We start from the raw sequence: 13,993 nt of genomic DNA, 5'->3' as shown, positions 1-13,993 counted from the left end.
GAGTGCGTGTTTCTTGTACAGTGGTCAGTTCTTATAATGTAGTCCGTTTGATTTCTAAAAATATTCGCAGTGTTAAGGTCAAAAACCCCAAAGATGTTCAAAAAATATGATCCCTAGCCAGCAAGCACTGACTCCAAAAGGCTGTGACATAACTAGCAATCACCTTGATAGCCTTCACTTCCTGCCATTCAGCAACTAACTACAATAACCTTCAGCAGATAATTTGCCTGTCATACCACTTGCTGCAGTATCTTAATAGGCTTCAGAAATGTTTAACATATTTGCCATTTTATACTGCTCCTGTGGTAGGTAATTTTATGACTGCTATGGCAGATGAACATTTCCTACATCAGCTGCCTTGTGTTATACTATTATTTTGCACTAACAGGTGCTTATTAATGATGTTACTGTTTTGTGGACTGTGTCTGTTAGAACTTCTTCAGAATGTGGTACTTTTATGAACTCTGCATCTAGATTTTCACTGCAATCATGGATATTACAATCAGACTATTACAGTTCTTGATTTGCACAGTTAGCACAGAGGGATAAGATGGTAAGATTTTAATGAACTGCTTCTTGTAGTCCTAAGGTTCATTCCCTCACTCTCTGGGTGCCTACTGCATGACTCGAAGCAAGTCTCCTAAAAGGCAGTGCTCTGGGGCTTGTTATGACCAAACTTGTACTGTGCTCATGAGACCATAACAAGGCCGAAACATGCATGTCCACAGCCTGAATTTGTCATTTAAATGACTTAAAAAGAAAAATGTCATAGGCGTTCAGAATTGCCTTATAGCAGAAACATCTGTTGTCATTTGCATATATCCCATGTGCCTCTAATACAAGAATTTTGAGGGATAACACAGGGGAAATTCTAGCTTGGCTAGAATTTTCTTATAGTTTTTACTGATTGTTTTTTCTGTGTTACCTTTTTACTCATTGTTTTAGTTTGTTAGTTGGGATATTTTGCAGACACCCTAAGGGTAATGAACATCACCTGGGTATAACAGCCCTGTGTTTATAATGCTTAGTCAAACAGTCAACTTGTGCTGTGCTGATGAGACCATAAGAAGGCTAAAACATGCATGTCTGTAGCTAGCTTGGCTAGAATTTTCTTTTAGTTTTTACTGATTGTTTTTTTCTGTGTCAGCTTTTTACTCATTGTTATAATTTAAAAGGAAAGAATATTAGATGAAATTCAGCAAGTGAAAAGGTGATACACTGTTGATGGAAAGAATGTTGAGCCATCATATGAACATATAAACTTTCACGAAAGCATATGATTCCAGCAAAAGAAGATTGCATGTTGTAGCTAGCTCCTTGTAGCTATCTATCTTATAGTCTGTATTTTCCTGTCACATCTACTCTAAAGTCATCTGTCATATTATACTCTCAGATTATTGTAGTTATTTCCATTTTCAGCATGATCCCTGTAAAGAAAAATTTCTTCTCAGTCCTGTTGAACTAGATCTGCACCCGGACTGCTGGTTGTTTCACCTCCCTTCCTATAGGTTCATAGATGGGTACCAAACTAATGACCACTTAGGTCCTTTTCAGCCTAGCCATGCATTTCAAATCTCTGAAAAGTTATTGTACTCTTGATAAGTGAAAGCAGGGTATAGGGAGATGAACAATTTATAGGCTGTCTGTGTCCATTTGAGAGAAATGTACCAAACCAGGGATGGATTTCTTCCCCATCCAAATGTTAGTTGCAATAAACCCCTTTAACACCATGAACCAGCAAACTACAACTTTATTGGATATAAAAATGAATAAACTGAATTGCAAACGTGTTTTTGCTATTACTTCAGTCAAGCTATAAAGTCGATCTTTTATAACAGCATTAATTCATCAAATAATATTATTTCCTGTACTCATGAGTCTATGTTTAATTGTCAAATAACATTTCCATTGAATACCTAAACATCAAACCTTAACCATCAAATGTTCATTCAGTGAACATTCATTTCAGTGAATGGGAAGGTAACTAGTCAGCCAACACTTCCCAGTCTGCCTTTTTCCTTATTGTAGTGCAGTCTCAGAGTTGTTATATATAATTAGGGGTGTGTGGGGGCAAAGCCCCCCCCACCTGGGTAGGTTTGAAATGCTGCATTTTGTGAGATGAGGAAATGTTGGCTAACTATTTACTTCCCCTGGTGTTTGATGTTTAGCCATTTGATGGAAATGTTATTCAGTAGTTAAACATAGACCTGTACTTATATATACATAAATATGAATATAATTAATCTATTAGGGGACATAAATAAATGAATGCTTCAAATTCTATTTCTTCAAAACTGGTATTAGCGAGACCATATCATTCAAACCCAGAAACTTTTCAGCTCCCAGTTCTATAATCCAGCATAATTCAACAATTTCTGTATAATTCTTTAAATCACCTCCACATTGGTTAACTTTAATACAAGATAAAACCTGAAATCTGAAACTCTGTTTTTAACCCTCGTCTAAAATGTGCTTAGCAAGATCATTTGTTGATTTACACTTGTTGATGTCAGATAAATGTTCACAGATACGATCCTTTAATGTGCAATTAGTTTTACCTACATAAAAATCCTAACATACTTGACATCTAGCTAAATATCTATGATTTCTGCTATTACAATCAGCATAATTTGTTAATTTGTAAGTCCTGCCTGTTAACTGATGATATTACTTATCAGTCCTATCAATGAACATCACAAAATTTACAATTTAGACAAGGAAAAGTACCACATTTGTTTACTCTTTTTTTCTTTTTTCAAAGTAAAATCATCGTAGTATAGCAACCGTTTCAGGTTCTTCTTATTCTTACAACAAAATCTTGGAATATTGCCAACAATATTCCAATATTTCTCATACACAGATAAAAATTTCACTTCCTGCGACATTTGATCTTTTGCATTCATTTCTGAGTATGTTATAGTGTTCATGTAAAGCTTTAGTTCTGGGAGTCTCAGATTTTGCTACATTCAATTATGTGGGCTTTAAGAGTACCTGACCTGTAGATCAGTTCTCCAATGTAGTTGCAGTTGTTTTGAGATGGAAGTAATACCCAAGCATTTCCTAGAAATTGTGGTGACTGAGGGGGATATTGCTAATTCACTACATACTTTGTATGGGTACTGTTTGTGATACAAGGAACAATTTGAGTCAAATATCTTACAGATTTATGAGTTCTATGATAAAATATGTCCCATCCTGGTAAGTTAACTTCACTGGTAAAGTCTTGGCTACAATGAGGAAAACAGAGCGTACAGTTCAGTGAACACCTGAAACTGTCTGGCTTAGTTACACAAGCTATGTTTGTTCATATTAATGATCTTTAGCCCGTTTGCAGAGGCCCAGATGTACTCATTAAGGTGTGAGAACAGTTTGTTTCCCATTAGAAGATTTGGTTGAGAGGGCTCAATATCAATTAAAATACCACAAATGTCCATTAGTATAAAGAAAATACCTTTATTATAATGTAAAGCACTTTCATTTTTCTATCATGTCAAGGACTTCATCAGAACCAAATATAAACACTAGCCCTCCTTTTAAAGTCTTTACTCTCAATAACACCATCCTATTAGCTTAAAGGCGTATTACCAACCTACAGAGCTAAATAATATTGTGACATGGAAAAGCTCGCCATAAATATTCATAGTAATAAAATCAATAAAATCACACTAAAACATAGCATGAAACTCACAATATAACAATAATAAATAAATGTAAAAACTGGACGTATAAGTTCATAGCTCTGATATTCAGTTTATGTACAACTGAAACATTTTCATTCAAACCACGTAGGTCTTGCGAATTTAAACAGAGTTGCACAGCAGTTCCCTAGACTCTAACATTGTTTCCCATGGGCCACCCCTTGGAATTGATTTCACCTTTTCTAAGATCCCAAATCTGAATGACTGATAATTTTCACAAGTCATGCTGTGCTTATACAAGGCATTCTTCAAATTTCTACTTAAAATGTCATGAGTATTCTCATAAATGCACTTATTTAAAGCTCTTTTGGTCTTACATGTGTAAAATGCACCACAAGGGTCACAATGCAATGTATACAACTCCGGCTGTAAGGCAATTACATGAGCTGGTTAATTTAATTTTCATTTTGCCCTCATTTAAAACAATAAAATCTTCTTCTAGTATGCATGGGCACTGATTACAATGCCCACACTTAGCCGTTCCTTTTATGGGCACTAGATTTCTACTCAGGGGGTTTCAAAAATTCATTTTAAGTTTTTACCCCTTTTGCTTACAGCTGCTGAAATATTCTTGTTTGAATTTAGTAATGGCCATTACTCACAACATAAAAATAATAAATAAATACAAAAAGTAGACCTATGCATGCTACCGTGGGCCACCTCTAGGGCTCATAATCATTTCTTCCAGTTGAATATACTGGAATGCACTATCCTTGCATACTTTCTTAAGCTTGTACAGAGTACACAGAGCATTAGCTTCAACACATTTAGAGATGCAAAAAAAAAAAAAGAGATAAAACACTGCAGGACAACTATATGTGAAAAAAATGAAATATAAATGAAGAGCAAAGATAGTACATGACAAAAAAAAATTAACACAAGTTTTTGCATGAAAACCATTTTTCAAGTAAATTTTAGAAAACTCCACATGCATACCTACAATTAAATTAATTAATAAATGAATGATCTAATCCCCTTTATTTCAGAACAGGTTTAAAGGGGCAGTGATCATTTATGCCTGCTTCATTTGTGGCATTTAGTCTAGTTATCCATTCATATTCATACAACTCAGTCACATTTAATTGTATTGTTGTCTGCATGTAGAGTTTTCTAAAATTTACTTGAAAAAAAGCATTTTCATAGGAAAGCTTGTTCTTATTCATTTAAGTTTTATTGTTGTGTAGTATCTTTGTTCTTAGTTTACATTTATAGATATATATGTGTGTGTGTATATATATATACTTATAAATATGCTTTTTTAATGCACCTTCAGTCTTACCTATGTAAAGCGAGGGACATTGTGTACAATACGCTAAATAGACTACATTCAGTTATAGTACTTTTTACTAATTAACACCCTAGTGCACCTTGTTAAAAACTGTTTGCCTGTGTTAGCTATGAATGCACATTGATTACACATTCTTCAACTGAATGTCCATTATGGGGTCCATCCAGAATGTTCCATGTCATTATTTTTTCTTTCCAATATATTCTGACCCCTCTTGTAAACAAACACAGGTAATTAAGAAAAGATATCTGGTAGTTTCGAGAATTATGCCGATATTTTCCTTTATAACATTTTCATCTTGATGGTATTTAATAATCATACCATTATCAAACCTTTTTACACAGTTGTCACTTGTTACCATGTCACTCCTATCTGTACCTTTGCCTAAAAGTGTTGTAAATTTAATACCCCAACCTGTGTTTACTACTTTCATGGTCTCATCTCCTAGTTCCAATCGGTAGCCCCTTTCAAGAAACGTTTTCTTACTACATTGCATTTACATTCAAAATCATAACATTCACATGTCCTGCACGTTGCACTAAAATTGCCCTTTTACAATATTTTTCTTTTAATTCCCTGGGTGTGCACTATTATATTGTGTATAGGAATTAGAGAATATATCCCTTCTAAACAGTGCTAATCTAAAAACAATATTGCTTATATGATATAGAAATCCTTACATCCAAGTAAGTCACATCTAAGGTATCATGACTGAGTGTAAATTAAACAAAAAATAGTAAATCCTTGAATATAATCAAAAAATGTCATTAATTCCTCCTCTGTATCTTCTCAAAAGATACAAATGTCATTCAGAAAGCAAGTATATAAATTCCATCACTTTGTAAATATATATTTGTTTTTTTTTCCTCAAATAAGAAGTACCTATAATTACTCCCTTAATTTACTTAAAAACTCGCTTTCAGAGTATATATAATTATTATGGAGCAACTAAAGTAGACCCTGTTCACGAGGTATACTTAAAGACAGTTCAGTGTGTGTGTGTACAGCTTTAAGAAGCTTTCTAGGGGCTTACACAAGTGTATAAATACTGAGCATGTGCAAGCCTGACTGCCATTTTGTAGTAAGCTGTTGAAATGCAAGCATGTATGTCTGTGTAGTCTGTCAATCAGTTTGTTTATATTTTGTAATGCTGTCATATGTAGAACTTGTGTTTTATATTAATTTTAGATAATACCACCTTATCGTGATTTAGAAGGGGTTTATTTTGTCATGCCCTGAGGACGATTCTGAATTAGATTTGAGAAAAATAAAGTTTGAGGTAACAGATAATAATTTAGCTCCAATGTGTAAGTATTGACAAGTAATTGTTGAGGGTGCAGAGAAATGTTCTCTATATTTAATGTGCTAGAAGGTCCATTACTATTTCCCTATCCACTCAGATACAGTCGGCAATTTGTTGGCTGTCAGCAGTACAAGACACTGTCTGTACTTCTTTAATTGGTACAGATGGCCAAAACATCCAACACTGAGAGAACTGACTTTGACAGTGGCTCCCAAAACATGCTACTGTGTTACTACTAATGCTCTTTAAGAATTACTTCTGTCATGTACACCATGAATCCTGGTTTTCATAGTAGGTATGTACCACTGCATAGCACTTCTTTTTGTACATCTTTGAACTGGGCCATTTTGGGTTCCTTCATTTGCATATTACATGTGGGTCATTTGCATCAGATCACTTGTTTACATGTCAATATTCATTCATTAGCATGCACTGTTACATACCATGCTGTTTAGATCATTTTGCAGCTGTGCTGTCTCTTATAATCCCCCACACACTGTTCATGGGCAGCTACCAGCACTGCTTTGTTGTGTACCCTGTGCTGACCTTCTGTGAACAGCAGTCAAACTTTCTTACATAAAGGTATAAAGGAAGAATAACTGCAGACCTCTCTGTATAGCAATTTAATAGCTAAAGCAGGGAAAACAATTTGGCTTGTATTGTAATGCACAACTTTTCTACTCCTTTCACTGTCGCACAGTGAGTGTAGCACTTCATGATGTGGAATTTACAGCCAGTGTACGCTTTCCCCTTCAAAACAACAGCATACGTTTATAAACACTTAACTTTTGACTCTGTTTTGTTGCAGGAAGCTCTGGAATATGAAGATGACTGATCCACAAACAAGGTAAGCATTTTTGCTTTATAATAGGGACGGAGTGGATTGTATGAATGTATTTATATTGGGAATTAAGGGGGCAAAAAAGTGTATGACATTTCCCAGATGGATGCTGCACAGCAGAGAGGACAGTCGTGTCTAACTCTATTGCGCTACTTTTTTCTTCTTCTTTCCATTATACTGTAAGCAGAACTTTGTATGATACGTATTGTTTAATTTCTTTAGTTTTGGAGCTTTTTACCCAAGTTTCCAGTGAAAAAAGTGGTTTCAACCCAGACAGACTTTCACTGTCAACAAAAGCAAATAAATACTTAGCTGCAAGTACATGTATAAAATACACATGGGACAGTGATACAAACTACAACTACAAAGTGAATCAGCATTGTCTGAATTTAAATAATGGCAAGGAAAACTGAAACCGTAAAAACAGGAAAATTTAATAAAATGAGTACAGATGCATCTGAAGCCAGATAACTTCCAAAAATTTACTTTGCAATTTTTAACAGAAGAATTTGAGCCTCTACATAGACTTAAAACATCTCATTTGCTTTTAAATAAATCAGTAATGGTTCAGGCAGATGTCTACAAAATCTTAAAGCACCTTGATTTCCTCAAGCTTGTTGGCTTTTTCTTCCCTGATGTGGTCTAGTCTGTAAGTCTTGTGTGCAGATTATGTAGATACATTCATAAGGCCATTATTTATTTACAGTTTGTTAACTGGTTAATTGACTGGCTGCTGGTCCGTGGACCTTTTTTGCCCATAAGCTGGGCCACATCCAAAGGATAAGAATGATGCATCTATTATATATATATCTCAGTCTAGTTATCTGCATATCTATGTCTTTATCTAGCTAAATATACATGCATATTATGTGCGTGTGTGCATATATTTATATATCAAATATGGGTCATAGGCAAATTATCGCATTTTGCTTTGCTCATATTTATCTACTGAGGTACAATACACTGAAAGATGGATTATAAAAATACAACAAAATCTATATTTTAGTGTTTTTTTTAAGGAGACAAGCCTCCTCCCCGCATATTCCCACATGCCTGCTAACTTACATATAACAACTCCAAGACTGCATAGTACTGGGCAAAAGATGAAAATATCTTCCCAGGTGTACTGCAATCTCACCTCTGCCACTACTGTGCTAATGCACTGCCTTTCCAAGTGCAATGTTGTTGGATCACTTAGATTTGAATAACATGTGCTCAACAAAAGTACACTTCAAGCCCATCAAATGTAATTGGGAAGAAACAAATAGTATCAGAAAACAATCCTTGCAAATATGAGTGCAACATATATCTTCACACAGGGAGTGACTGGAGGTCAGACCTGAACTCTAGAACCTGGAAACATGAAGTAGAGAATTTATCCATGAACATTTTTTTTAATTAAAAAAAACACTGAGAATCATGATTACTGAAAGTAATCATTTGCGTAAAGGAAAGATTGAAGCTGGACTGAATAAATGTACTGATTGTTTTCTGTGTGTGAAGATATTTTACTTCATGGTTATATCATTTTTAGAATCTGAAGGGTTATTGTTCTGTTTCTTCATATATAGATTTTGTTCTCCCCCCATGTCTGTTGGTGATCAGTCCACTGCTTTGGCTTCCCATTTGTTCTGCACTAGGGTTAGAGATCTGGTGTCCACTGATTCCCCTCTTGAGTAAGAGCCACAAAAGCTCATCAGTTCAACTCTTGAGTGAAAACTAGTCAAGGCTTGGCTGTGACCAGATAACCATGAGTGAAGTTTGTTTACTTCCCTAACCTCTCCCTTTCTTTCCTCTGTCCCTACTTCCTTCTCCTCCTGGTAGTAACCTGAGCTCCAATATCACCATGACAGGCACATTTGTTCCATCAAGAGAGCATGTACACTTCTATACATGCACCTGCAAGGGCTACTATCACAGATTTGGGTGGTCACATATCTTTCAACTGGTGACCTGCTTTAGTCAATGGTCTTGTGCCCCTTCCTGGAGTGACAAGACCACAGGCCAGGAACAACGGAATATCTCGCAATGTGTGAGCATGTCAACAAAAGGTCACATTCTTCCATCCATCTGGGGATTTTCAGTATCCAAACTATTAATCAGACTCGTGTCATGTAGGTCACAATCAGAGCTATAGCATTGTGTGTCAGATTCAGGGCTAATTGTTATTCTTTTAATATTCACTGTAGTGATCTACTTGTGTTTGACCTACATCATGACTTTGTGTTTCATCTGTCTCTAGGCTTAGCAGATTTTCAAAGAAGAATAGTTTTTGGGTGCACAAAGTGAGCTGTACTGGAAGTGAGCCTCATCTTTCCAACTGCAAGATGCAGGTGTCAGCAGGTTTGAGTAAGCCATCTTGTGAATATGGGATGCATGCTATTGTCAGCTGTACACCAGGGCCAGAGTTCACTCAGGACAATGGGCATGGACCTAGGACGATGTCCCAAAGTAAGGTAAGGTGCCACCATTTTGCTGATTCAGACAGTGGCTAACATTAGTTAAACATAATTGCAAGTGCATTGACTCATTTTTAAAATATCAAAGCAGATGTTTGTCCAAATGCTCCCAAGTCTTACTAGCAAATTTTATGTTCTTTCATTAAGCAAGCATCTTAAAGTTTAGCATATATGGAGGATGGTATAGTTTCTCCTTTGTCATTGTACAGTATGTGGACTATGTTATATAATAAGACATCATTCACTAGAAATATTTCAGTAGTACACAGTAGGTGTGAATTTCATTAATACAAATAACAAACAGTCCAAAGTTGCTCCTTATGAATGAAGTTACTGTAGAGGAAATTATCTTTACTTAAGGTGAATGTGAATTCAGAGTTAATTATATTAATTAAGAGCTACAAGAACAAAGTTTCTGGAAATGAATGTGAGCTTTGCTTCTCAGTAAAAGCTTAGGAAACTTAATAAGCTTAAAACACTGCTTTGAATTAATTTCTTTCTTTTTCAAATTACAGCAGAAATGACATGTCATTTCCATTGGTGTGGAAGAAATGTTAGGAATTTTCAGTGGGATTCAGCTCAGACATGCATCATATGTATTTCTGATATTTAAGGCAAGACACCATTTTTGAAGTTGGTAATTGCAATGATTGGCCAGCACAGGTTAATACTGCATTCATAAATTAAGCAAATCAAATTTACTATAGGGATGGAGGATATGGCACAGAAAAGTAGAACACTTACAGAAGCCAGCATGTATTAAAAGTTAAATTTTGTGTAGAATTAGAATTGTAGGTACAAATTAAGAGTTGTGTGGATAACTGAACAGGACAGTAATCATCTGCCTCATAGTTCAACCCGCTTTGTTCACCCTCACTACACTCGGGCTCACTCTGCTCCTTTGCCCTGCCCCCAATTCCCACCCACTCCCACTACCTCTAGATTTATACCTATACACTCCTCCCACATACACTGCACCAAACACATCACAGCACAACCAACATCAACTACTAATCCTCTTAGACTGCAACCAAGTCAGTCCTCCCACTACTTAACCACACTCACTCCAGTGCATCAAATCATCATGTATATATTCAACCTTATCACTCTCTCACTACTAGCTACAACTTATCACCTCACCTCCTATCACATCACACTTCCTACTAATATCCCAACACAACATACAGCACAAGAATCTGATAGTCTATTGGCCTTTTTGGGCCAATTTCTAGCTATTTCATGTCCCCCTGTATAAAACCCGCTTTGGCACATTTTTTGCGCTTGTTACTACTCAGCCAAGCTCCTCGTGGTCCTGCAGAGTGGTGCTAGCAGCAGAGAGGCTAAAAGAGAGACTGCTAACCTGATAAAAGTGTTTTTTTTCCTGCTACTACCTGGGCGACTGTCCGATCTAGCTAAACTGCAAGTATTTCTGCTTCTTGAACTGTTTAAAGTTGTTTTTGCACCTGCACTTTTAAAGTTTGTCCTGTTTGTTGCATTTACCTGTTGAGGCTACACACTCAAGTGTGCTAGCCTGTGTTACATATGTATTGCATTTTCCTGCTGTTTGTTGCAAAAAAGAAAAAAAAACAAAAACATTATCCTTGTTTCCCGTCTTTCCTGACCTAGAGTAGTCCAAATACAGGCTTTGCTGTATTCTGGACTTTTGGAAAGTTCCTGTGTTGCTCATTTCCTTTCTTGGATAAAGGGAGGCTTCTTTGTTCACCAGTGGCAGTGGGGAGCTTAGAGCAGCCTATCTATCCCTGGAGGAGTGTTCCCAGCACAAGAATCTGGTAGTCTATTGGCTGTTTTGGGCCAATTTCTAGCTCTTTCAAGTCCCCCTGTATAAAACCAACTTTGGCGCGATTTTGCGCATAGCGCAGCATCGGGCAGCTCCGCTTAATTGGGTTTAAACCATTCTCGGCTCCACAAAGTCTGCTCTTCACTTTTTCCCATAGAACTGAACTAGTTCTCATAATAAACACCCTATTCCTACTCTAAAGCCTGGCGCTTGCTCACTAAAGCAATTATATAAGTCAGCACTAAAAAATTAAAAGCACTACACCCTCACAAACTCCCCTTGAGTACCTTGTTCCCCATTGGCCCTTTTTTTCAATTATAAAGGAATTCCCAATACTATTCTAGCATGTCCAAAGGTCAGCTGTCAATCTCCTCTCCGGTCCAGCTGGTGAATCTGGGAATCTTGAGGTAATGTTACAACTGCCTCATGTACACAGACAACCCTCTCCTCCTCCCAACAAATTCCAACACATGTGAGAGATGCAACCATATAGCCAAACTGAAGGCTAAGCTCTCTCAACTCAGTACTGGCGTAACCAGTCAGGAGGAGAAGGAAACCACACTCACTACAATTCCAGTCTCACATAGACCTACCACGACAGCAAACCAAACACATAAACACACAAAAGCATACTCGGAGGCTCTAAATAAAAATCTGCCTAAGCAGCAGAGACCTCCAAAGCAGACACCCAAGCAACCGCTACCCCAAAACAAAACACGTGCAACACATAGCTCACAAAGCCAGTGTGCCAAACAGTCACAGCCCTTAAGGCTAAACAACACACCTGATACACTTGTAATAGGTGACTCTATCATCAGGCACACTGATGTCCTGCTCACCAGGCTGAACAAAGAGAAGGTCATGGTGAACTGCCTGTCGGGTGCTAGGATCCACCACATAACACAAGCACTCAGGTCACTCCAAGGCAAGTACAAATATGACTCCATCATTGTCCATGCTAGTGTGAGTGACCTGAGACGTACCTCCCTGGACTACATGAAGAGAGACATAGAGGAGCTCTCTGAGCATGTAGCCCAGGCCGGTATGACCCTGACCTTGAGTAGCATCTTACCCTCACCAAGAATGATGCCACAATATGAAGACAAGATGATCAATTTCAACAATTGGCTTAAGTATTGGTGTCATTCAAAGGGGATCCAATGCCTGTCAGCCTGGGATGACATGCTCGACAAGCCATGGTGCTTCGCTAGGGATGGCTTGCACCTGTCATCCCTGGGCTTTCGGATATTGGCAAAGGCTCTTGCCACCCCCATAGTGCCTTTTTTAGACAAGGCTCAAAAGACAAACCCACCTCCATAGGTATCACAAGGGATAAGAAACTAAGAGTAATGCTACTCAACGCCAGAAGTCTAAACCTCAAGATGCATGCACTCAAAACTCTCCTTAGCATGGAGAACATCGATATCTGTGCAGTAACACAAACCTGGTTCAAGGCTCCCGAGAGCACTCCAGCACTACCAGGTTATACCTCATACCATGCTTTTTGGCCCCAAAACTTGGACCAAACCACAAAAGATGGGGGAGTATCAATATTCGTCAAAGATACCCACACCTCCAGGTTGGTGGCACAGCACGAAGCATCAGAGACTATCCATGTGCAACTAACAGTGGGTAAAACTGCCTTCCAGTTTATAGCCTGCTACAGATCACCCTCCCAAACCCAGGAACCCCACTCGGCCTTCCTGAGAACATTGGAAAATATGAAGGTCTCTCCAAACACCATCATATTTGGCGACTTCAACTACCCAAACATAGACTGGGAGTATTACTCTAGCTCCAACACCCTAGCACAAAGGTTCCTAGAATTTATAAACTCAAATGCTATGGAACAACTTGTTACCACTCCCACAAGAGGGGAAAACATACTGGACCTGATCATCACCAACATGGGGGCTCTATGCTCCAGACCAGAAGTGTATCCCTCACTGGTAAGATCAGACCATAAACTAATCTAACTGGATATTCACATCCCGACCCCACCCCCTGCCCAGAAAACCACAGTGAAAAACTTCTCTAAAGCAAATTTCACACTCCTCAAAACCAAGGTGGAATTCTTCAAAGCCCCCGGACCTGTGGAAAATATGGCCCAGACCACAGAATCCTTTATAAATGCATTCTATGAACACCTTCAGAAATGCATGGATCATGCAATCCCAAATAAAACCAAGACCCGATCCTCCAAAGACAGGCATCCTGTCTGGTGGACCACAGCCATAAACAAACTATACAATAGAAGGAGGAAGCTACTACATGATAGAGCATAATCCCAAAAAGGGACGGCATCTCTGATCAGTATTAGCAAAAAACTACGGGCACTCATAAAATCGTCTAAGGCAAGCTTCAAGAGAAAAATTGCACAGGACACTAAGGATAATCACAAGGCTTTCTTTAGTTATGTTAGGAACCTGGGTGGGAATTCCCAGATATGCTCAGAATTAGTCCAAAATGACAAAAAATACACCGAACCCGCAGACATTGCCAACATCCTAGCTGACAGGTTCAGTGCAAACTTCTCACCCCCCCCACCAAAAGGGCAAATATCTATCCCAGCAGAGTGCTGCCCCCCTGACATCTCAGATGCTCAG

At 37.9% G+C, this 13,993-nt stretch overlaps 1 protein-coding gene across 1 annotated transcript in view; it reads left to right on the top strand.

The window, feature by feature from the left end:
• Positions 1-13,993, top strand: part of LOXL4 (lysyl oxidase like 4) — a 412,707-nt gene that overhangs the window by 235,948 nt on the left and 162,766 nt on the right. Inside the window, exons 5-6 of the mRNA XM_044076917.1 lie at positions 7,098-7,136; positions 9,373-9,586. Of these exons, the coding sequence (XP_043932852.1) occupies positions 7,098-7,136; positions 9,373-9,586 (253 nt within the window). The remainder of the gene's footprint in view (positions 1-7,097; positions 7,137-9,372; positions 9,587-13,993) is intronic.

The sequence above is a fragment of the Protopterus annectens genome, chromosome 7.part0 (genome assembly GCF_019279795.1).
Source record: "Protopterus annectens isolate FY-2018-M chromosome 7.part0, PAN1.0, whole genome shotgun sequence".
Taxonomy (NCBI): domain Eukaryota; kingdom Metazoa; phylum Chordata; order Ceratodontiformes; family Protopteridae; genus Protopterus; species Protopterus annectens.
This window is presented reverse-complemented; position numbering and strand designations above follow the sequence as displayed.